At 27.3% G+C, this 23,860-nt stretch overlaps 1 protein-coding gene across 4 annotated transcripts in view; it reads left to right on the top strand.

The window, feature by feature from the left end:
• Positions 1 to 23,860, top strand: part of LOC100210722 (anoctamin-4) — a 99,954-nt gene that overhangs the window by 26,875 nt on the left and 49,219 nt on the right. The window contains exons 1-4 of one of the 4 annotated variants that reach the window (XM_065804108.1): positions 3,825 to 4,522; positions 4,626 to 4,907; positions 6,288 to 6,326; positions 17,920 to 19,445. In XM_065804108.1, the coding sequence (XP_065660180.1) occupies positions 4,860 to 4,907; positions 6,288 to 6,326; positions 17,920 to 19,445 (1,613 nt within the window). In that variant the 5' untranslated portion in view covers positions 3,825 to 4,522; positions 4,626 to 4,859. Of the gene's footprint in view, positions 1 to 3,824; positions 4,523 to 4,625; positions 4,908 to 6,095; positions 6,158 to 6,287; positions 6,327 to 17,919; positions 19,446 to 23,860 lie in introns of those variants that run through there. The other 3 variants (XM_065804110.1, XM_065804109.1, XM_065804107.1) reach the window with 3 other exon arrangements.

The following is a 23,860-nucleotide window of genomic DNA, read 5'->3' as shown; positions in this document are numbered from 1 at the left end:
TTAGGCTCATCTATGTAAATGTTCATCGATCACTTCAGACTTCTACTTGATCGCTTATTTTTTTACTTTAAAAGTTCTGATGATTTTTCACTACTATTTTCACTTATAAAATTATTTGCATTTTTTGAAATTATTTTTTACTTTACTTATAAATAAAGAACTTAGAAGAGAAGAATTCTTTTTTAAATTCGTTTCGCCATCCCTTGTGTAATGGCGCAGACAAATTTTTTTTCTCGAATATGTTTAGAAGAAAACACTTGAATTTTTTTTTAACGGATTCAAGATTTAAAAATAGAATAAATAAAGAGTAAATAATTAAAAGTAAAAGAGTAAAGAATAAATAACTAGTCTTAATAACTAATAACTTTTAGAGTAAATTTTCTTTTTAATCTTTATAACTCATTTGACTCATTTTGACATGTTTTATATTCATTTTTACATGTTTTTAACATGAGTTAAAAAAAACCATGGTTCACCCATGGAAATTCCGTGGGATTTCAAATTTTATGGAAATTCACCCATTAAAATTCCATGGAATTTTCGTTTTCCATGGGAAAACCATGGTTTACTCGTGGTTGATTTTATAACTCAGTTTTTTTTTAATTAATCAAAAAAAAAAATTGATATCTAATGGCAGGCCTCTATAAACTCCCTGGCTCCGCATCGGCTGCCTAGGCTGGACAGCGGTAAAGACAGCGGCTTAGATATATAAGCCACTAAATTTAATTTCTCTGTGGATAAAAATATCATCTTTCCAGTTTTTAAAGCTTTATTGAAGAGCTATTGGGAGAGATTATGCATGTGAAAACCTAAAATACAAAAACGGCTTTGAATGCAATCATATGGTTTTGTGTACTAAAATCTATATTTGTTGGAATAGAAACAATAAAAATGGGTACCTATTCAGCTGTAATACATTTTAACAATGACAGAAATGAAATCCTCAGCATCTCAGAAAATTTCAGATTGACATGACATGATAGTTTTGCAACAATTTGACAAGGAACTGGATATTTCACGTGTAAAACGCATGACCAAAAAAGCTAACAACAATGTAGAAATGCGAAGAAACTCCATCGTAGCAAAGCAGAAGAGCTACAATGACATTTTAAAAGAAAAAGAAGCCATAGAAGGCTATTATGCTACAGCAAGTTGTTAGGATTTAAAGATTTATTTGTTTAAATTTTTACTTTCTCATTTGTTTTTATCAGCTTCGCATTTCGAGCGTTTCTTAAAAACTTGAAATGTGATAACTTGATATTGAATAGAGTATTTGTTATCAAATTTCTAAGTATATGTTTGCAATATATATGCGCTCCATGTAACCGTCAGAATTTTTATTAACCACTCTAAATACTGATTTATAAACCTAAAGTTTTCAAAACTTTCCCGCAAAACTACAGTGGGCCAGCTATGGACAAAAGTCCAAATTTTGACATGATCAAATCTGTCAAAAAATCATATACAGTATTCTATATATATATATATATATATATATATATATATATATATATATATATATATATATATATATATATATATATATATTATATATATATGTTGTCCAAAACAAACACAACGCTTCCACATCTGCATTCCTAATCGCTGGTGCCAACAACGTAGTAAATAAAGTACAAAATGAATCTGCATTCCAGTTTTTATTTCATAAAGCAGCACTCCCATTGTTGAAACAGCACAAATCAAGCTAATATTCTTGCCACGATTACAGTTTTCTCAAAACAAATTTTTCTTGTTTCCTGATAAACGAGGTTAAAAATACTTAAGACGAAAACTTTTTACATTTGATGATGGTTAATTTAATTTAGTATTAGAGCTTTGTTTAATTGCATTATTATATTTATTGATTAACTAAATTATTCATCTAAATATTCATTTATCTAGATTTAAATTTAACTATTTATAATTATCATTAGTACTCAAATAATTACCCTATAGATGGAAGAGAAAATAGCTGTGCAAATCATAAAACAAAGAAAAATGTTAGAAAACAGCACATTAAAATGCTTAAGCATTTAGTTAAAAGAAATGAATCTACAACAAGCATTTCCACTTCTCTTGATTTATCTATGCACATTTTAAAATCTTGTTTTTAAGTTTAACAGAGGAGAATTCAACGACATGTCTGCATTCAAGTCGTTTTCTGATAAAAAACGAGATAAAAGACCTAAAAACGCTTAAATAAAAAATATTATTGAATTACGCGTACAAGAAAACAATCTTTGTACGCAAGAAGCAATAAAAGAAAATCTTTTTGCAGCAGGCTTCAATATGCCTCAGCTTACTATTTCAAGAAAACTCAAACGCTTAAGTTTATCAAGAAAGTGTGTTGTGCATGTGCCAGAAGAACAAAACTCAACACGAGTTATTGATTTACGCATGCTACGCATTTCCAAGCAAAGTTAACGGAATTTCAAATAAAAACTTTTATTTGGATGAAACTGGATTTAATTTGCACACCAACAACACATATGGTTATTCGCTAAGAGGTGCGCTAGCAATTTTACAGTCGTCTGCAAATTGTGACAACAGTGTTAATTTGATTTGTGCTATTTCAACAATGGGAGTGCTGCCTTATGAAATAAAAACTGGAGGCTGGAATGCAGATTCATTTTGTACTTTCCTTACTACAATAAATATATAAAATGAATCTGCATTCATTTTGTACTTTCATTGTAGTAATGAAAGAGGTGTTTGCTTAGGCAAACAATTGCCTCTCAAAGCATAGCTATTAAGTATATGTCAGCATACACACAACAGCTTAATCCAGTAGAAGAATTTTTCTTTTTCTTTAAAGCATACTTACAAACAGGGAGAAAGGCCTCGAAATATGGTTGGGGTAATCAGGAAACTTAAAAAGATTATGGGTAAAGATTATTACAAAGTTTAATTTAATTCTATTTTACAATCATATGCGTAAATAGCTAGCTGGCCAGTGCTGGCTCGGCAACCATTTTTTAAATAAATAGTAATGGCAACAATCTAATTTATATTTTGATTAAATCTATATAAACACACAACAGCCTTTTTATTGTCTATATAAAATTATATTAGAGATTTTATGGGTGGTTGACTCGCCTATAAACGCGTATATAAGAATGAATAAACACGCATATAAGAATGAATAAACACGCATATAAGAATGAATAAATGCACATATAAGAATGAATAAAAGCGCATATAAGATTAAATAAATGCGCTTATAAGAATGAATAAACACGCATATAAGAATGAATAAACACGCATATAAGAATGAATAAATGCACATATAAGAATGAATAAAAGCGCATATAAGATTAAATAAATGCGCTTATAAGAATGAATAAACACGCATATAAAAACGAATAGACGCGCATATAAAAATGAATAACCCTGTAATGTCATTTTAAGGTTTAATAAATGAATATTAAAATAGGTATAACATAAAAGTTTAATTTTATTACTTAAATGTGCCAAATTAAATGCATCTTTTTTGGGGCGGGTTAGGTCAGCAAATGAATGGTCATAAGCTGTTCTTTAAAATGTAAGGAAGCCAAAACACTTGGTTTTATGGACGTAGACAGACCTATTCAAGCTACACATTGAGTGCAATTTGGTTGCTATGGTATCAAATTTTACATAGCAACAACTTATTTTAACATTAATGGTATTTTAACAGTTTTTTATTCGTGTATTAAAATGAGATTCACACTTCTTAATGAAGTTATAGTTTTAATTGGTTGCTATGGATACTTGAATTTTTAATTTATTTTTGCAAAACAACAGTATTGATTGCATTTTGATACGTTTTAACATTTAAAAGGAAATACTTAGCTGCAGTTAAGGATTTGGTAATATCATTCTAAGCTGTAATAAATGAATAATAGAATTTGCATAACAAAAAAGTTTTATTTCATTATTTAAATGTGCCAAATATCATTGAAATAACCATGGTGGATAGTAAAGTGGCATTAGCCTTATCAGTTGAGACCATTGCATCACAGTTCTGCTCAGTGTGTGGCAGCACACCGAAAGAGATTAACAAAATTGAAAAAATGGTAGCAAAAATTGAAAATGCAAACTACTCTGGTCTACAGTATGGCTTGTCATTATCACATGCATGGATTAGAACAATCGAATGCTGGCTTCACCTTGCTTACAAATTGGATAACCAAAAAGGGCAGGCGCGTAACTCAAAATAAAAGTTATCTGTGATGACAAGCAAAAAAAGAATCCTAGATGCCTTCAAAAATCGTCCACCATTTATTGATGTGCCCACCAGATCTGGGCACATCAATAAATAATCATGGATTATTTATTGAAGTGCCCAGATTTGGTGGTTCTGGGTCATCCAATGATGGAAATATAGCTCGTTGTTTTTTCCAATCTAAAAGTATTGTGGCTGAAATTTTAAAACTGGATGTACTACTGCTAAAAAAGTTGCATGTCATCTTGATCACATTGCCATCAGTTTTGATGCAGCTGCATGTCAAATGCAGATGCATGTCAAATGTACTGCCTTTAGGTAAGTTTATTTGTTAATATTATTTCTATACTGAGCTGTCGCTAACTTATCTTTATAATTACATGATTGATTGCCTCTTTTTGTTGACTATTTGTTTGCACAGAGCTACTCATGGTATTATATGCCACAAAGTTTGCACAAAATACTATTATACAGACATGAGGTTGTGAGAAGAATGGTCTTGCCTATTTGAATGCTCTCTAAAGAGGTACAGGAAGCACGAAACAAGAATTTCAAACATTTCTAGGAAAACTATGTACGCAAATGCAGTAGTTCGAAAACTAACAGTGGTGTATTATACCAACTTTCGTGCTCATTAGACTCAATAATCAGCAGCATGAGAAGGTCAAATTCTCTAAATTCAAAATCTCAACTCCCAGAAGGAGTAAGTGATTTGCTTCAGGCAATGACTGTTGACTCATACATGCATAAAATATAATTTCTTATTTTATGCATGTATGTTTGCTTTATAAATTGTTAATATGTTTTAAATTGTCAATACTTCATTGCAATATGTTTTGTTTTTATTAATAATAACCTAAATCTTTACCTAAATTGAATTACCTAAATATTTAATATTTGATAGTTATTTAAAATGGGACGGTTGAAATGCGATAAAAATTTATCTTTGTGTAACTAAGGAAAATATCTGATTGTTAAGCAATAAAGGTATCTATAGCAATTAAATTAAAAAATTATGACTACCATATAAAGTAAGACTTTGTATTGGTACTCATGTCAAATTTAATGAATATAGCACTCGTAAAAAATCTGCAACTATCTAAATAGGTTGTTGCTATGTAAATTAGATATCCATAAAACTAGGTAACCATAACAACCAAATGATAAATAGCCCTCTTATAAGAAGGGCAAACCTCATAATAATGGACAAACTAATTATTATGTAAATAACACACATAAAACATCTGCAACTACCAAAAGTAGGTTGTTGCTAAGTAAAACTAGGTATCCATAGCAACAAAATATAAAAATATCACTTTCATAAGAAGCGCAAACCTCATATTAGTACTCATGCCAAGTTTAGTAAATAAAGACCTAATATTTAATTAGTTATTAATTTTGTCCATTAAAAGTGAATTCTGGCCCACTGTGAAAACTATTAAAAATCAATGGCTTTTTAATATTTTGATTTAGGTAAAATCTGACAGTTAAATGGAGTATCTTGACGTACTGGAGAATATCCTAAAATTATTTAAATACAGAAAAAAAGGACAAATTGAATTAGACAATATAAGAAATACTATAGTTATATAAATACAAAATAAAGGTTTTTATTGAAGTAATTAATAATTATTATTTATCTTAAAAACTTATACAAACATGCGAAAACAAAGTAGTTTTTTTAAAGAAATTCAGAATAATTATTTAAGAAATTTAGTTACAAAAATTTGTATTTATCTCTCAAGAATGTATTTTATTACTGCTTTATACACAAAATCTCAAAAGAAGGGATTTTTTTTCATATATATACATTTTTTTAAACATTGTTTACCATTATTCATTTATAAATATTTATAAATAAATCTAAAATCTAAATAGAGTTTATTAAATTGATTTAAGTAAAGACACTTTCACTAGACAACCTTGTAGATGCTGGGTTTATTTTTATTACAAGTAATGTATTCACGTTTTTGTTTTTATGACTGTTTCAAGGTTTTTGTTACATTTTTGTTTTATTTTTATGAATGTTTTATAACAGTATATCTTAAATCATTTTATTAAGGGTTTACTTCTTTAAATACAGATAAAAGAGGAATACGGCACATTTCGTGGAAAAAAAAAGGTATTTAATCTGTTTGGTTTTTTTCATATTTTGCTATTTTTTATGCTGTTATATTCAACCTTCTGAATTAACTTATAATACATGTGGTATATGTCTACCTTCTGCACCTATCTAAAATATGTTTACCCGCTTTACCTTTTTTACCTAAATTGTCGAAATAAAAAAACTCAAAAGAAAAGAAAATAGCACCTACAAATCATATCATTAAAATTATATATTATTTTTTATTTTATTATAGAACAAGGTTTTTTTCATTGAAATTTTTTCCAAGAAGTTTTAACTAATTATTGGGTGGTAAACTAGTGGTAGAACGACTAGGCTCTAAAAAAATCTCACAATTAAAGATTTGAGGTTCTTGTTTACCCTACACATCTGGAAGGACTGTGCTTAACCTGTTTCTTTGCACAGCAGCCTTATTTAACAAGGTTTGCATTTAAAAAAGAATTTAAAAATAGAATTAAAAGAAAAAAAAATTAAATCATTACAACAAGTGACATTTTATTTATCTTAAGCAATTATTGACATTTTCGAAACATTGTATTTAAGAGATTGCTTGATGATAACTATTGTTTTTGCTGCACAATATTAAATCAAAAGATAATCATTTTTTTCTAAAGAAGATGTTACAAGTTATTATTTTTTATCAATGAAATTAAAAACAAGGGTTATTTAAAATAACTGAAAAAGCAAATGGTCTAAAAAATTTTAGGCCATTCCGCTCCATATATTTTATTCAAATTACATAAGATCGAATGAAAAAAATTTAGGCCATTTCTCTCCATATATTTTATTCACATAACATAAGATTGAATGAATTTTGAATTTGAATTCAAATAGTTTGACTAAAATTGAAATTTGATATCAAATACGAATTCAAATTTTGTCAAATTTTAAATCTAAATTAGAATTCAGTTTTGAGATTCGAGTTATATTTAATTGGATACAATTTTGAATTTTATCTAAGTAAGACATGTGCTGTTTTCTTGAGGGCAAATGGTTTAAGAACGCCAAAAAAAAAAAGCTCTATTTTTTTATAAAAATTTATTAAGTTTTATTTTACTAAAAAAATATAAATTTAACACTATGGGTTTTATAAGCATTCAAGTAAAATTTCTTCTAGTGGAAATAATGCCTGAGGGAATTGTAGTGTTTCAATTGTTAGCACTTGCCCAAAGAGAATTACACAAAATGCAAATTCTTATCCAAAATGAACTCTACGATGTGTTTTTAACTGTCCAAAAGGAATTGTTTGTGTAGTAATTGTTACATTATAGAAACCTATAAAATCTGAAAATAAAATGAAATTACTGTCTTGTGTGGAAAAGATGAGTTTGATTTAAAAAGAAAATTAAAAGCAAGTTAACATTTTGAAAAAAACTCAAGAACTTTGAACTTATTTAAAAAAAAACTTATAAACCAAACTTACCAGCTTTCTGAGGATTCACATCAGGTCCTTTTATCCAGACAAGGTCAAAGCAGTTGTTATTTGAGGCAGTATGGGATCTAAAAAGACTGGATGATAATAAGAAGCTAGATAAAATTTACAACCAAGTGGAGAAGCTGATTTCTGATAAGTAAAGAGACCAACTTGAGCACTCAGATTTAACTCTCTAATTCTGAAACAAATTTTGTTAATTCATTGGATAATATCTAACTTAAATTTATCTAAATTCAATTTTCAAATGAAATAGCAATTTTGAACATAATTCAATTTGAATAAATAAGATTTTTTATTATGAACTGTATAGAAGCAGTAAACTTGCCTTCAACCAAAGGTTGAAGACAAGTTTACTGCTTGGGCAGTAAACTTGTATTGTATAGTAAACTAGTAAGGCAGCATTTCAAGACTTTGTCAAATACTTGGATCCAAAGCTCCACATGAAGTCAGCCAGAATTATGTTTGATCAAAGCTTCCTCTTCTTTATCAATTGGTCAAAATAGCAGGAACCAACTAGATTGTAACAGATCTAAAAGATAATGCTGTTGGATTGGCTTTCACAACTATTTTGTTTGTCAATACAGTAAATCATTTTTAGAAAATTGGATTACTACATTTGTCATGGGATTTTTATGAATACTTTACAGTAGAAGGCAATAAGGTCCAATGAAATAAAGCAATTATAGAGATTGTAGACCTTTCATCTAATGTTCACAAGACCTGTGCAAGTGATAATGCTGCAAATATGCTAGTATATCTCTAATAAAGTTTAGGAGGACCTTGGGTGTGGGGATCACTTAATTAATGTTGTGGTGTCTGAGTGCCTCAACATTCCTGAAACTGTCATCCAGAACCCACAAAAGTAGGATTGACCAACAAAGGATCAGGTCAGAGTGTATCAGGGTCAACAATCAATCAAAAGATAATTCAACTTCTGAAACTTGTAATCAATTCATTTGTTGAATGTTTTTAATATAATATTTGAAACATACAGTCAATTTTGGTTATTATATTGGTTTAAATGAAACAATTTGGTAATAAAATATGGTCTGAAGCCATATTTTATTACAGCGTTCTGCATAACTCTAAAGTCAAAGTTGGAAAAGAGATTTCTGGTTTGTGGGATCAAAAAACAAGCTTTATGCTTATAGAGCAATTTTCTACCCATTTTACAAAGGATTCACATTCGTACAACATAAAAATGCAACAGGGAAACTTACAAGGAAATAATTAAGCATTAAATAAAGAGAATGAAGTTGAGTTAATCCAGGACTTGAATCAAAGAATTCTTAAGAAAGTTGATGAGGGCTACAACTTTGTTGCAAAGATTGGATAGTTAGAACTCAAAAAAAAAATCGGCTTTAAAATTGGCTTTCATATAAAGTTAAATCTTTTTAATTATTTAAACTTGTTTTTTTAGGGTTAAAATAAGGTCATCTTAATCCAGCAAGCCCACCCAGTCACTGTTTAAGTCAGCCATTAGCCCCATGTATTTTAAAATGAACAGGTCTTTTAACTCGACAGATCCCCCTCCAGCCAATTTTGATGTGCTACAATGGTATCGAAAGCATTGTTGGGAGTTTCCTTTTATTGCCAAGTGCACCAAAAAATATCTTTGTATCAAGGTAAAATAAAAAAAGTTTAAATTTTAAACAATTTGTAAAGGGGGTTTGCAAAATGTGAACTGTAAAAGTCCAAATTGCCAAGTTATTGAACATTCAAAACATGATCATTCCAACTTTCAAGTTTTGAATTTAATTAATTGGTTCCCAATTCTAACTTAATTAACAATGTTTGGTTTTTTGAATGATATTGATTTGACAAAGATTTGAAAAGACCAAACTTGAATTTGAAAAAATTTGAATAAGTTTGAATTTGAATAAATTTGTATTTGAATTTGACTCAAATTCAAATTTGATTTCCTAAATTAAAAAAATCAAATTTGAACAAATTTAAATGAATTCAACCAAGCTTGAAATGACGTGAACAAAAATATTTATTCTGTTAAATATGTTTACAAAATGTTTGTTCTTTCAACTGTGTTTTTTTTTATGAGTAACTTATACTTTGAGCTAAATAAGTGCATAAAGTAGACAACCTGATCTTTCTAGTGATTGAAGAATCAATTTGTTTCTCCAAGCAGTGGCCTTGTTCGTCAAATTTTTTTTTTAGAATTATAGAGTTAAGGGAGGGTTGTAACCACATCTAAAGTAGCCTCCTCGACTGTAGTGACCTTCACAGCCTTAGGGAAGTGAAATGAAATAAAAAAAGAATAGTTTATTTTTGAATAGGATATAAATTGGTTCCATAAGCTAATGGAATAGCAACAATCTTTTAATTTCTCATGAATATTTTTAATCTTTAAATTATAAATTCTAGTTTTGTTTACTTATTACTCTATGGTTTGCATTAATGGTGACCTTAATTTTCAGGGCTGTATATGTGTAATTTACATGTAAGGTATTAAATATATTTTGTTTGGTTATTATTATTATTTTTTTAAACAAAAATTTTTTAATTTTAAAGTGACTAGATTTTAATTGAGTTGAGTAAGGAGCTAAAAAAATTTTTTCTTTTTGATTTTTAAATAACATCAAAAATGGCGTTTCAAAAAAAATGTTTTTAAAAAAAAATAGGTATGCGTAGTTTATTTGCAATAAATTATAAAAAAAAACTACTATAATTACAGACCACAGAAATGCCAAGTATTCTATAGCATTCCACAATGAAGTTAAAGTATGTTATATGAATAAATGGTTTATCATTACCAAGAGAGATAAGGTATAGATAAATAGCAAGCAGTAATTAATCAGTTATTAGTATTTTTTTTTAAACTCTTTTATTTGATGATATAAGGGACTCACTAAATGTTCAAGGTGGATTTATTAAAAAGTTTTTAAATCCAGTGTTATTTTATTATTATAAAACACATTAAAAGGAGCCAACAGAACTTTTCAAAAATTTTATTTTTAGAGCCACCATAGGGTAATATAATTTTCTAATATGTTTTAACACTTTAATTCTTAAAATGTGAAGTTTTTGAAAAGAAGTTTTTAGAAAAGGAAGTTTTTAGAAAAAGAAGCAAAAATGAAGAATAATGGAAAGATTTATTGCTGCCCCAACCCAACCCAATGGTGTAGCAGCAACTCCTTTGCATATTCTTCCTAAATCAGTTGGTGTATGCATTAAACCCCTAAAGTCCCTATTTCACTATGACTTCATTAGTGTGTATCTAATGTTTTATTTATAAAAGTATATAACTCTCTAAACTAGCATTTAGAAATACTTCTTTTGTAACCATATTTGTATGAAATTGTTAAGTTAAAATTATTTTTTTTTAATTTATTATAGTAAATGTAATTAATGGTTAGAAAATTATTAACAAAGAACAACTTTGTAAAATAATGTGTTAAAAGATGATAATTCAAGATTTTTGTTGCAAGAAACTATATTACTTGGTAGCTAAATATCTGATATTTTCTCATTTAAAAAACCGTTAGTAACAAAAGAATTTTAATTTGCTGGCAAAAACAATACATATAATCTAATATCCACTTATAAATGTTGTACTTGAATTTTTAAGTTCTACAATAAATTTCATTAAAATTAATATTAAATATATATATTATATTACATATATATATATATATATATATATATATATATATATATATATATATATATATATATATATATATATATATATATATATATATATATATATATATATATATATAATATAATATAATATAATATAATATAATATAATATAATATAATATAATATAATATAATATAATATAATATAATATAATATATATATATATATATATATATATATATATATATATATATATATTGCTATAGGTATATATATATATATTACTATAGGTACATATATATATATACCTTAGTAAAAGCTTTAAATATACTGTTTGTGGTAAAAAACAGCTCGTAGCCTCTCTATCGTTCTAAACTGACAAAATTAAGGTTAGATTATAACAAAATGCATTAATTTAATTGAGGAAACTAAATAAATTTTATATTTTTTTAAAAAACCACAAAAACGCAAATTAAAAGACTAAAACATTTTTAAAAACATTCTCAATGTTTTTATTTGATTTTTTGAAAATAAAAACATTGTGAATGTTTTTGATTTTATTTTTTTGGTGTAAAATATGTACGGAGTGTTGCCACATCGACTATCTTATAGCCTGGTGCTGCAAGGAAGTGCTGCTACATCAACCATTGACTATCTTAGCCTGACTTGCAGCAGAGTGCAGCTACATCGACTGAGGGTTTGGTTAGGGCAGGCAGTCATTCAAATAATAAAATAAAACTTTTTTTTCTGGTCTTCAAAATAATTTCTTTTAAAAAAAAACTAAATACTGAAAAAACCTAAAACTAAAAATGCATATATATATAAAAATATATATAAGTATATATATTAGAGTGATTCATATTTGACAAATTTTTGAAAAACAAGTTGGTCCTACCTGGAATGGTTGACCACCAATATAAAAATAGTTAAGCACATAAATTTTAATGTCATGTGACTTTAGAGGTCCCTGCCAGTCAAATTTGTGTATAAAAACATAGCAAACTTCAGGGGTCTGGCGGGGACCTTTAAAATCATCACGAAAAGCCAACTTTTCTTCTATATGGTATATTTTGGACTACTTATTTATAATAGGGTAGGACCAAAAAGAAATATGGTGGTATTCATTCCACACAATGTGGAAAAAGTGGCGAAAAAACCGGTTTGTTTACATAAAATGATGCATTACTATGTATAACTGACGCTGATTTATTCTATATTTAGGCCAAATTTTGAAAATTAGTATTAGAACTATGCATTAATAATAATTTGTAAGTCATTTAAATTTTATTGTAAATCATATTATTTAAAATTGCTTTATTTTCTTTAGCAAAAAAAAACAACATCATTTGGCAATATAAATATTAAAATCATGATATGTAAATATAATATAATATATTGCAATGCATAAATATAATATATAAATCATGTTATTTTTTTCTCTGGTTTCCTACGATAGCTGGCTTCATACGCTAGCTGCAACTGTTCCTTGGTTTCTGACCCACGGAGGTGATCTTGTTTTTGCTGCAGAGCTAGTATAAGTTCTTGATAATCATCCTCATTGTGAACATTGTTCACAAACTCTAATACAAGTTTTACAGCCCTTTCAGAACAATTGGACACTTCTTCAAGTTTACTTACAAAATTGGAGAATATTTTGAACTAGTCAACATAGCACCACATAAGAGCAGGACAGTTTAGCCAAAGTTTGTCCTCCATTCTTGTCAGGTTTAATAAACTGAAGATGAACCAAGAGTTTTATCCAATTTAAACAAGAAGTGCCATTGGTGGCACTTCTTGTTTAAATTTTAACTTGTTTATCAAGTTTGACCTCTCTGAATGCTGAAAATGATCAGGAACTGGTTTTGAGAGTAATGTTTTTGCGGTTCTTTATCCACATCGAACTTTAAAAAATATTTTAGGATACAGATACATCAGGGTAAGTTCCAATAACTCCCTATAATCCCCTCTTGAAAATAATATTGAATAATATAATAATATTCCCCTCTGAACCTAATATTGGTTCCTGAATGACTTCCAGTATTTGAGGCAGTTGTGTCAAAACATAGTCCCTTCACATTGTCACATATTCTATAATCTTCCAGTACATTATACAAAGCTTCATACTGAGCAGCTCCAGTCCCATGCTCCATTGCTGGCATTCCAAGAAGCTTAATGTCTTCATCAATATTAGCTAAAACAGCAAACCTGTCTCTTTTTTCTTTTTTCCCATTAGTAATATCTTCCATAATTTTTCCATCAGAGTGAGCTATTATGGGGAAAAGTGCTTTCTCAGCAGCTTTTTTAACCCCTATTTTAAGCTTTGCAGCATTTTGCTGGATGGTTTTCTTTTGTGCCCGCCAAATAGTAGATTGAGACAGTAAAAAGTCTTCAACATTTTCACCTGAACTAACAACCAAATCTGTACACATATGCAACAAATCTCTGGAGGAAATATTTTTGGAAACTGAAGTCATGGCAATATCTTTTACAAAATCCTTGGCTAACTGTGGGGTGTCATTACTTGGACCTGGCTGATCGAAATCAAACGAACAATCTGAGTCTATGCTGGTATTTATATCACTGGTTTCTAAAGAAAACTGAAGCTCTGTAGTAAAATCATCTCTCTGAGAAAACTGTTTAACACTGTGTACTAACTGTGGATGTGTCAGTCTTCTCTGTTCTCTCTTCTTAATTCTCCGGTTATAAAGTTTTTTTTTTTTACCCAGAGTCATTTTATGACTGGTCTTTTGATCTCTCAAAAATTTTATATCAGTACAATACGATTCCTTATTAAGACAAGTCTTCTTTAGAATATCTTGGATATTTGGTTTAGCAATCCAGAAAACCTTCTTTCCTTTTTTTTTGAAATCTTGTCTAGCTTTTCCTGCTTCTTTTGAGTTCTTACACTTACTTTTCTTTAAATTTTTTATTTTGTATATAACCGCAGATAGTATACCTTTTATAGATTGTTACGGATACACTACATACACACACAAAATGTAAAATTACGACAATATGTCTTTCGCAAATACGACAATTTAGTTTTTAAAACCGCAGAAATGAAAAAATGTTCCAAAATATTCAGGAATCAAAATGTTATCAAAATTTAATGTTTATATTGTCTTTTTTTCTAACGAAAATAAAGTAATTTTAAATAATATGATTTATAAAATCATATTATTTAAAAAATCACGTTATAAAATCCCCCCCTCCCTTCCAACAAAGAAGGGATAGAGGGGGTATAAATCTCCAATGATAGGATGAAGGGGGCGGGTAGCTATTGACATGCCTTTTCTATATAAATATTATTAATGCTTAGTTCTAATATTAATTTTCAAAATTTGGCCTAAATATGAAGAATAAACCAGCGGCAGTTATACATAATAATGCAAGAATTTATGTAAACAAACCGGTTTTTTAGCCACTTTCTCCACATCGTGTGGAATAAATACCACCTTATATCTTTTTGGTCCTACCCTATAATAAATAAGTAGTCCAAAAGATATATAAAATTTCCAAAAGATAAGATAAGTCCATAGAGAAAAAAAATTGGCTTTCCGTGTTAATTGTAAAGGTCCCCGCCAGACCCCTGAAGTTTGCTATGTTTTTATACACAAGTTTGACTGGCGGGGACCTCTAAAGTCACGTGACATTAAAATTTTTGGGCTTAAAGTCATTTTTATATTGGTGGTCAACCATTCCAAGTAGGACCAAATTGATTTTCAAAAATTTATCAAATATAAATCACCCTAATGTATATATATATATATATATATATATATATATATATATATATATATATATATATATATATATATATATATATATATATATATATATATATATGTATATATTTTTTTGTGATCTCATGTTCCTGAGACAAAAAATCGATGAATATTTGAACAAAAGTAATTAAAAAAACTAATTTTCTTGTTGAAAAAGGTCACCTACAAACCAAAAACTTGAATTTTCCATATATGCCATATGGATAAAATTTCAAACAATTTAATGATTTTAAGCTACTGTATATATGGAAAAATTGTTGAGTAGTATTCAGCTTAATTAAAAAGTGATATACAATTCTTGTGCTTTGTTACACAAAATAAATCTAAATGTCAAAAATATCTTGAAGACTTAATTGCTCTTTCTGCACACTGATTTGTTCTAAGAATTTCCAGTCTCGATGATTTCTGATTCCATAACTTTTTCACTTGAGTTTCACTTTTTTGTGACCTTTACAAGCTGCTACATAACTTCCAATAATCACCTGCCTTTTACATTTGGTCAGTAAACCAATGGTTTGTCCATCTGTAAGAGATAAATTTACAAATGTCGAGTAGTGTCTCTTCTTTTTGGTAGAAGTATAAATGCTAAAAAAGCTAGTATTGCTCACGAATTATATCTTTTATTCATTCTTTATTTAATTTAAGTATTTTTGAAATTTCACTTTAAGAAATACAGCAGGTTCTTATGAAACATTATGAAATAAAATAGATATTTCATATCTTAACGCCATTCTGTTTGACATTCATTGTTTCAGTAATGGCTTCTTTACCATTTTTAAAATTCTTTTTAAGTTGTTTGTAGTTCTTTACATATTATCAGATAAACGGATATTCAATATTCAAGTTTTTTATCCATTACTACGCGAAGGTCAGGAACATGATATTGACAACCAATGAATTGTGGTTCTTCCAGTTTCTTTACAGTAAAACGTCTTTGTAACTAACTGACAATCCCATTCTTTTATTCAGTGTTTACATCTGTAGTGTCCACTACAATCATCTTTATACTCTTCCATAAATTTTATTCATTGAGAATAGCTGTTATACCTTTAATAACAATATCTGCTTTTCTGTCTGGTAGATATAATGCTTGTAACTTAATATCTCTTTGCTTATTCTTCAACACTAACACTTGATATTCTTGTTGACTAATACATTCACTATCAAAGTGCAGTGACCAGCTTCTAAATGCAGTGCTTTCTCTATTTCTTCTTTGAGTTTAACAGCTTTTTTAATAATTGATCTGAATATACCAGACTGTGAAAACATTCAGAAGGTATCTGAATGTCAATCCCATTTTGAGGTAACTGTAGACAAATGGTTGCTGCTTTTCTGGTTGATAACTTTGAAGATGTTACTAATTTAGTTGTAGTTTTTGCTGGTACTTTTGGACTGTTCCTCTGAACCTTCAGACTCTTGATATTTTGCCTCAAACTCGGATTTAGAAGTTGATGTTGTTGCATTTGCCGTTACTGTTTTTGAAGTTTTATACCAACCTGTCCTTTGCTTTCAATCTGAAAATGATGCAATCTTTTATCTGCAGAGCTATTCAATATCTTATTTTGTGATGTCAAAAACTTCATTCAATGAATTATATTTTCTTTGTTTTACACATTTATCGTAGTGGAAGCACTTTTCTCATATTGTAATTGAAGATGATACTTGAATATATTTCTGAAATATAATAATGATAAAAATATGTGCTATCCCCTCTAACATTTTTAAGTTACGCTACGTCTCAATCGGTTATAATTGGTAACAAGGTTACATTCTCTAATTATTATTTAAATATTAAGTAAATAAACTTAAAAATTTGGTAAGTGTTTGTTCATTTGCTGTTGTTGCTCATTACTAAATACTAGTTTAAGAGTATTAAGTTTAAGAGTAACTAATTTAGACGGTTACGTCTAAATTAGTTACTCTTTAAGAGTAACTAATTCATACATAACGTTACGTTAAAAAAATCTTTATTTGAGATGTATTTTAACTAGATTTTGTTATGTTACATTATAATTTTTTTTGTCAATAATACAAGCGTAATACATCACAAGTTTTTATAAACCACAAGCAAAAATGTATATAAAATGTCAACCTTTCTTATGTTATACTCTATATATCATGCACTTCAAATTGCTTGAGCCAATTATGTGTAGTTTGCACTTTCTGCGTAATATCTGTCTCTACTCTCTAATCTAATTTACTAAGTCATGGCACTTTTGTACCTCTCTCTCTTTATTTCTCCATGTATCTAGTTCTCTTTCTATATATATAGATCTCTGTATGTATGTATATATGAAAAAAACAATTAAATAGAAGGATACCATAGGCAACAATGTTACGTGTCATTAGGTCAAAATATTATGTGTTGTTACATAACATTTTTCATGTAGCGTTACGTTACAATGTTACGACTTGGTTATGTAAAAATAACGGACATTTTGCACATAATGTTACGTTACAGTGTTATGTATTGTTACACAAAAAGTTATGTCTCAGTTATGTAAAAATAACGGACATTTTGCACGTCAAAAGTTATTTTACATATTGTAATGTAACAAGTCCCTCTTACATTACAGTATGTAAAATATTTAAAATGTTATAGGGGTATTCTACTTCTATATTGTTTGAAAATCCATTTTCATTACTTTTGAACAAAAGTAATATATATTTAATTTTAAAATTTAAATTATTATTTATTATTGATGTGAATGTAGAAATTGATTTTACATTTAAATGTTTATTTTATATTGTATAAAAAATATTGTTTTAGGAAGATGTTATTCGGTTTATCAAAGTGCATGCACCATTTAATGTTTTATGTGAATATGCTGAAAATCTAAAAATGAAGATGCCTATAAAAGATTATGATATATATATAAATGAATGGTACCATGGAAAGTTATATAGTATTATTAAAAATATTGATCCATTTGTAATTCGTGATAAATACACAAGAGATGAGAAAAATTTTTTTGTTAAAGTATTTGACCGAGATCAAATTTCAGAATTTATCTACAGTGATAAGCCAAATTTTTTTTCAACAATTAAGCGAAGAAGAATAGTATATTCCATCCTTGAAAAAGTTAAGTATGGTAAAGGAGAGTTAGATTTAGGTATAGATAATCTTCAAGCCAGGGGTATTTTTCTTGATATCTATCCACTGCACAGAGGACCTGTAAAAACAAATCCCAAAGATATCCCGATAAATGATCGCCAATATTTACAAGAAGACTGGGCTAGTATAAGACGTGTTTTCAAATATCAACCTATTGAAGCCATTCGCAATTATTTTGGTGAAAAAGTTGCACTTTACTTTGCATGGCTAGGATTTTACACATCTTTTCTTGTCCCAGCCTCAATTGTTGGACTTTTATGTTTTTTGTATGGTATTTTTTCCACATTTGATTCTCCTATTGTTAAAGAAGTTTGTAATCCACATAATGAGACAGATGGCACATATAAATTTTACATGTGTCCTTTGTGTGACAAACTTTGCTCATATTATTTGCTACACACACAAGGGTGTTTTTATTCCAAGATAACTCACTACTTTGACAATAATTCTACTTTGTTTTTTTCTGTATTTATGTCCTTGTGGGCTACTATATACTTAGAATTTTGGAAAAGAAAAGAAAAATCCCTAGCATATGAATGGCATACTATGGACTTTGAGGAAGATGAAGAACAGCCTAGACCTGAGTATCTTGCAAAAGTTACTCAACTCAGGAAAAATCCAGTTACTTTGAAAAAAGAACCATATATGCCAATATCTCAAAGATATTCTCGTATTTTTGGTGCATTTGGTGTTGCATTATTTTTTGTTATATTAGTGATCAGTGCTGTTTTTGGTGTTATTGTCTTTCGAGCTGCATTTTATATTTTCCTCATTCGGCAAAATAATCGAGCGATTCGAACTTATTCAAAGATGATGGTATCAGCATCTGCTGCTTGTGTAAACTTGCTTACCATCAACATGTTAAAGTTTGTTTATGAGCGCATAGCAGTCAAGTTAACTAATTGGGAAAACCCACGAACATTTACTGAGTATGAAGATAGTTTTACAATAAAGATGTTTTGCTTTCAGTTTGTAAACACATATGCTTCAATCTTTTATGTAGCTTTTTTTAAAAGCGAGTTTTTTGTTGGCAGCCCTGGAAATTATAACAGATTTACTAGTCAAAAATTTCGTTTTGATGGTTGTTCTGTTCAAGGATGTTTCCTTGAGTTGACTATACAACTTGTAATCATCATGGTTGGTCAGCAAATAATTGGAAATATTATGGAAATTGGTATTCCGTAAGCTTATTTTAAAATATTTTATATAAGTTTTAAAAATATATTTGAAAATTTAAAAGAGATGTTTTGTATTTTAAAGTTTAAAATTTTAAAAATAGTTTTGGTGCTCCGGGAACATATGTAATTCTTTGTTCCTTTCCTAACCTACACTTCTGTATGATGGAAAAGAGTTTACCATAGCAAAACAATATTTATAGAATAATTTACTTGTATTCATTATAAAGAAAATTTTGTTACAAATATATTTTTTATTGTATATATGTATGTATGTGTGTATGTGTGTATGTATGTATGTATGTATGTATGTATGTATGTATGTATGTATGTATGTATGTATGTATGTATGTATGTATGTATGTATGTATGTATGTATGTATGTATGTATGTATGTATGTATGTATGTATGTATGTATGTATGTATATATGTATGTATGTATGTATGTATGTATGTTTATATATATATATTATATATATATATACATACACACATACATACATATATACAATCTATATATACATATATATAGTGTATATATATATATATATAGTATATATATATATATATATATATATATATATATATATATATATATATATATATATATATATATATATATACATACACACATACATACATATATACAATCTATATATACATATATATAGTGTATATATATATATAGTATATATATATATATATATATATATTATATATATATATATATATATATATATATATATATATATATATATATATATATAAATGTTTGTATATGTATATTATACATATACATATATATAAATATATGTATATATATATATATATATATATCTATATAAATATATATAGATATATATATGTATATATTTATAAATATGTTCATATATAAACATATATATATATATATATATATATATATATATATATATATATATATATATATATATGCATATGAATTTATATATATATAAATATATGTATTCATATATATTTATATATATATATATGTAATATTTTTTGTCATGCTAAAATAGGGAGCTGTGGAAGCTTTTGTTATTTTTGTTATTTTGTTTGAGGCTTTTGTTATTTTGTTAAGAGTTATTGCTACATGGACTAAGAGTTTGGGTTGGAAAGGGAAGTTTTTTCAATATAATGTTTTTTTTTGGTTTTGTAAAAAAACCGTATAGAGTTAGGTAGACATAAAAAGAGGGTAAGTGAGAAAGAGGGCAATAAGCATATTTTTTCAGTTTTTGTACTATTAAATTGCTTGCTAAGTCTATATTTTAAACTGCAGTTTGATATTTTCTAAAATAATCACCAACATGTATGCAGAGCTCATAAACTAAAACTGTAGCCAACTAGCTCCTGTCTTCCCTATATATATATACCATATCTTAATATATATAAAATCATAACTGTATTAATTCTAAGATTAATTTAGCATATTCCTTGTTTATGTGTATTAATGTTGCCTTTTATCTTGTAAAACTTAAATTGATTTTTAGTAAAACTTGACTTGATTTTTAGTATAATAATTAACACAAGATTAATTAAGTAAAAATAAATTGAAAAATTGGTTTATGGATCTTGCGTTACTTGGACCTTATCATAAGACTATGGCAAGATATTACATAATAAAGATTATCTAAAAAATGTTTTAGAAACTCTGAAACCTAAAAATCAGAACTTTTTAAAAGTGAATGATGGAGAGTATATTTGGAGTCAAGACACAAATAAGAAATGAATAAATTAATAAAAATTGGAGAATAAAAGAAGGTAAAAAGTGAATACTCAGGAAAATAAAATTTTAAAAATATGGCCAAAAGGTTTTATAAAGAAAAATGTGTAAAACCTAATTACTAGAAACACTATAACAAATGATGAGCATTAAAGTTACCGAGCACAGTAATATGGAAAGTAACATGGTAATACTTGTAATATGTAATATGGAAAGTAATATGGAAAATATGGGCAGGAAAATTATCATTTTATGATCAATGTATGCATATATGAAAAGTTAGACATAACTCTCTTCTACATTATATTTTTTCAATATAATGTAGAAGTGAGTTATGTCTTAATAACCGCCTAAATTAAAAAATAAAGTTATGTCTTAAAAACCGCCTAAATTAAAAAATAAGACCCTTTTTATTTTAATATTTTTACGGCAAATATTGCCGTAAAAATATTAAAATAAAAAGGGTCTTATTTTTTAATTTAGGCGGCGCCCAAATATGGTTGATGCTGTCAAAAATGATCTAGAATAGCCACTGATATCTGATATATATATATATATATATATATATATATATATATATATATATATATATATATATACATATATATATATATATATATATATATATATATAAATATATATATATATGTATATATTTATATATATATATTATATATATATATATATATATATATATATATATATATATTCACATACATACATACATATATAAATATAAATTGCGTTGTGTATTCTACAAAAAGAGTGCTCAATGTTCCTAAAGAACACAGCAATAATAAGTAAAAACACTTATCTAATTTTTTTTTTCAACAAGTTGTTTCTCCATCAGTAGATTCATAAAGAAGCTTCCTGATGAACCTACTGATGGAGAAACAATTTGTTGAAGAATGATGTGTTTTTACTAACTTATATGCATACAAACTAATTTATATGCATACAAAATAACTTTACATCTAACATACAAAAATGTTAGATGTAAAATTATTATTATCACATTTATGTTGAATACATTTATGTGATAATAATAATATATTGAATACATTTTTTTCTTAAAATTTTTTTTATTTGTATCTAATTTCTTGCTTTTCAATAAGATTCTTTTTATAATTGGCAAAGAACTTTCAATAATTTGCTGCTCAGGACAATTTGGAGGACTTGCTTTTTTAGGTACAAATTCAACGCCATTTTGTTCATACCACACTAGAGACTTCTTGGAGTAGTGATTTGTAGCCAAATCAGGTCAAAATATTCAGGGTGTTAGCCAGCCTGATGGCGCCACGTATAACATGGTTTCCTAATTGGTTTAAAATTCCCAAAGGTTTTTAAGATCATGGTAAAAAAAAAAGAAATGTTTTTTACTATTTGAATTTATCTTATGATAAAAATTGTAATATAAAGTATGATAAACAATAATAAATTTTTAAATAGCTAAAAATTTTTTTTAACTATTTAAAAATTTTTAAAATACTAAATATTTTAAATCTGATATATTCGAAATCTTTCCATATAATTAGGGTTGTCAAACGTCTGGATTTTACAAAAATTACAATTTTACAGATTTTACAAACCTGTAATAATTTTTTGTCTGTGTTTTCCTTCGTAAAAGCCGTAAAATTCTGGCATTCCTAAGTATAATGTATAGTTTTTTTATTGACTGTCGTTAAAAAGTTGTTTTAGCAAGTTAAAAAGTTACAAGAGGATCTTGGAAATCGTCAAAAATGTTTTGTTAAAAATTAAATACTATTTAGCATTTTTTTTACATTTATAATTTAAAAACGAAAATAAAAATAAAAGAAGACAATATATGTAACTAATCGTTTAAACCTTTTAAAACTGTATTTAAAAGCGATTTACGCAATTAAAATAGATCAAAGTTTCAATAAATAAATTTATTAATTCATTCATTAAAACTGCAAACAATTGTCTTTAGTTCTAGTTTTCTCTCAACAATATTAAACAAAGGAGAGAAGCAATTTAAAAATGAAAACTGACGAAAATTGCTCAAAATAAAACAAGTTGAATAATTATAATTAAACATTTATAAAATATAAAAATGCTCCTGAAAAATAAAACAGAAAAATATTCCTATGAATAACCCAGCAAAAATATAAAATATTTATTGAAACTTAATTGTATCTAAAAAATTGTATCTACTTTTTTAAATGTCAGAATGTAATGACCTTTTTTTTTTTTTTAGCCGCACCTAAATTCCCAATTTCGCTAAAACACTGTATGAATTTTTTTTCTGGCTAACACCCTGATATTGTGGGCATTTCATGCTTTTAATAAATGGAAAAATGCATTTCTTTAAGCATTCTTATTATATATAAATATAAAAAGTTCAAAATTTTATGAGTTATGCATGGTGTTCTTTTTAAACCATAGGAGCAGATTGCTTGCCATATAAGGAACTTGGGAGCAAATTTTTCAGTTTGAATTTACTTGAATTTTTTGGCAACATATCTACCTTTCAACTGATAAAAATATAGTTGCCCTGGCAATTGTGAAAAGTCCTTTTTGCAATAGGTTTCATTGTCTTCAAGTATGCACAAGTTTTCTCAGGTTAAAAGTTTATATAGCTTTTTTGAACGATGATTTGCTTTAATTTCTCCATCAATGGATGGTTTTGGAGTTTTCTTTTCATGATATGCTTTA

Source organism: Hydra vulgaris, chromosome 08, assembly GCF_038396675.1.
Source record: "Hydra vulgaris chromosome 08, alternate assembly HydraT2T_AEP".
NCBI lineage: Eukaryota > Metazoa > Cnidaria > Hydrozoa > Anthoathecata > Hydridae > Hydra > Hydra vulgaris.
Note: the sequence above shows the minus strand (reverse complement) of the source record. Positions and strands in the feature narration are given on the sequence as shown.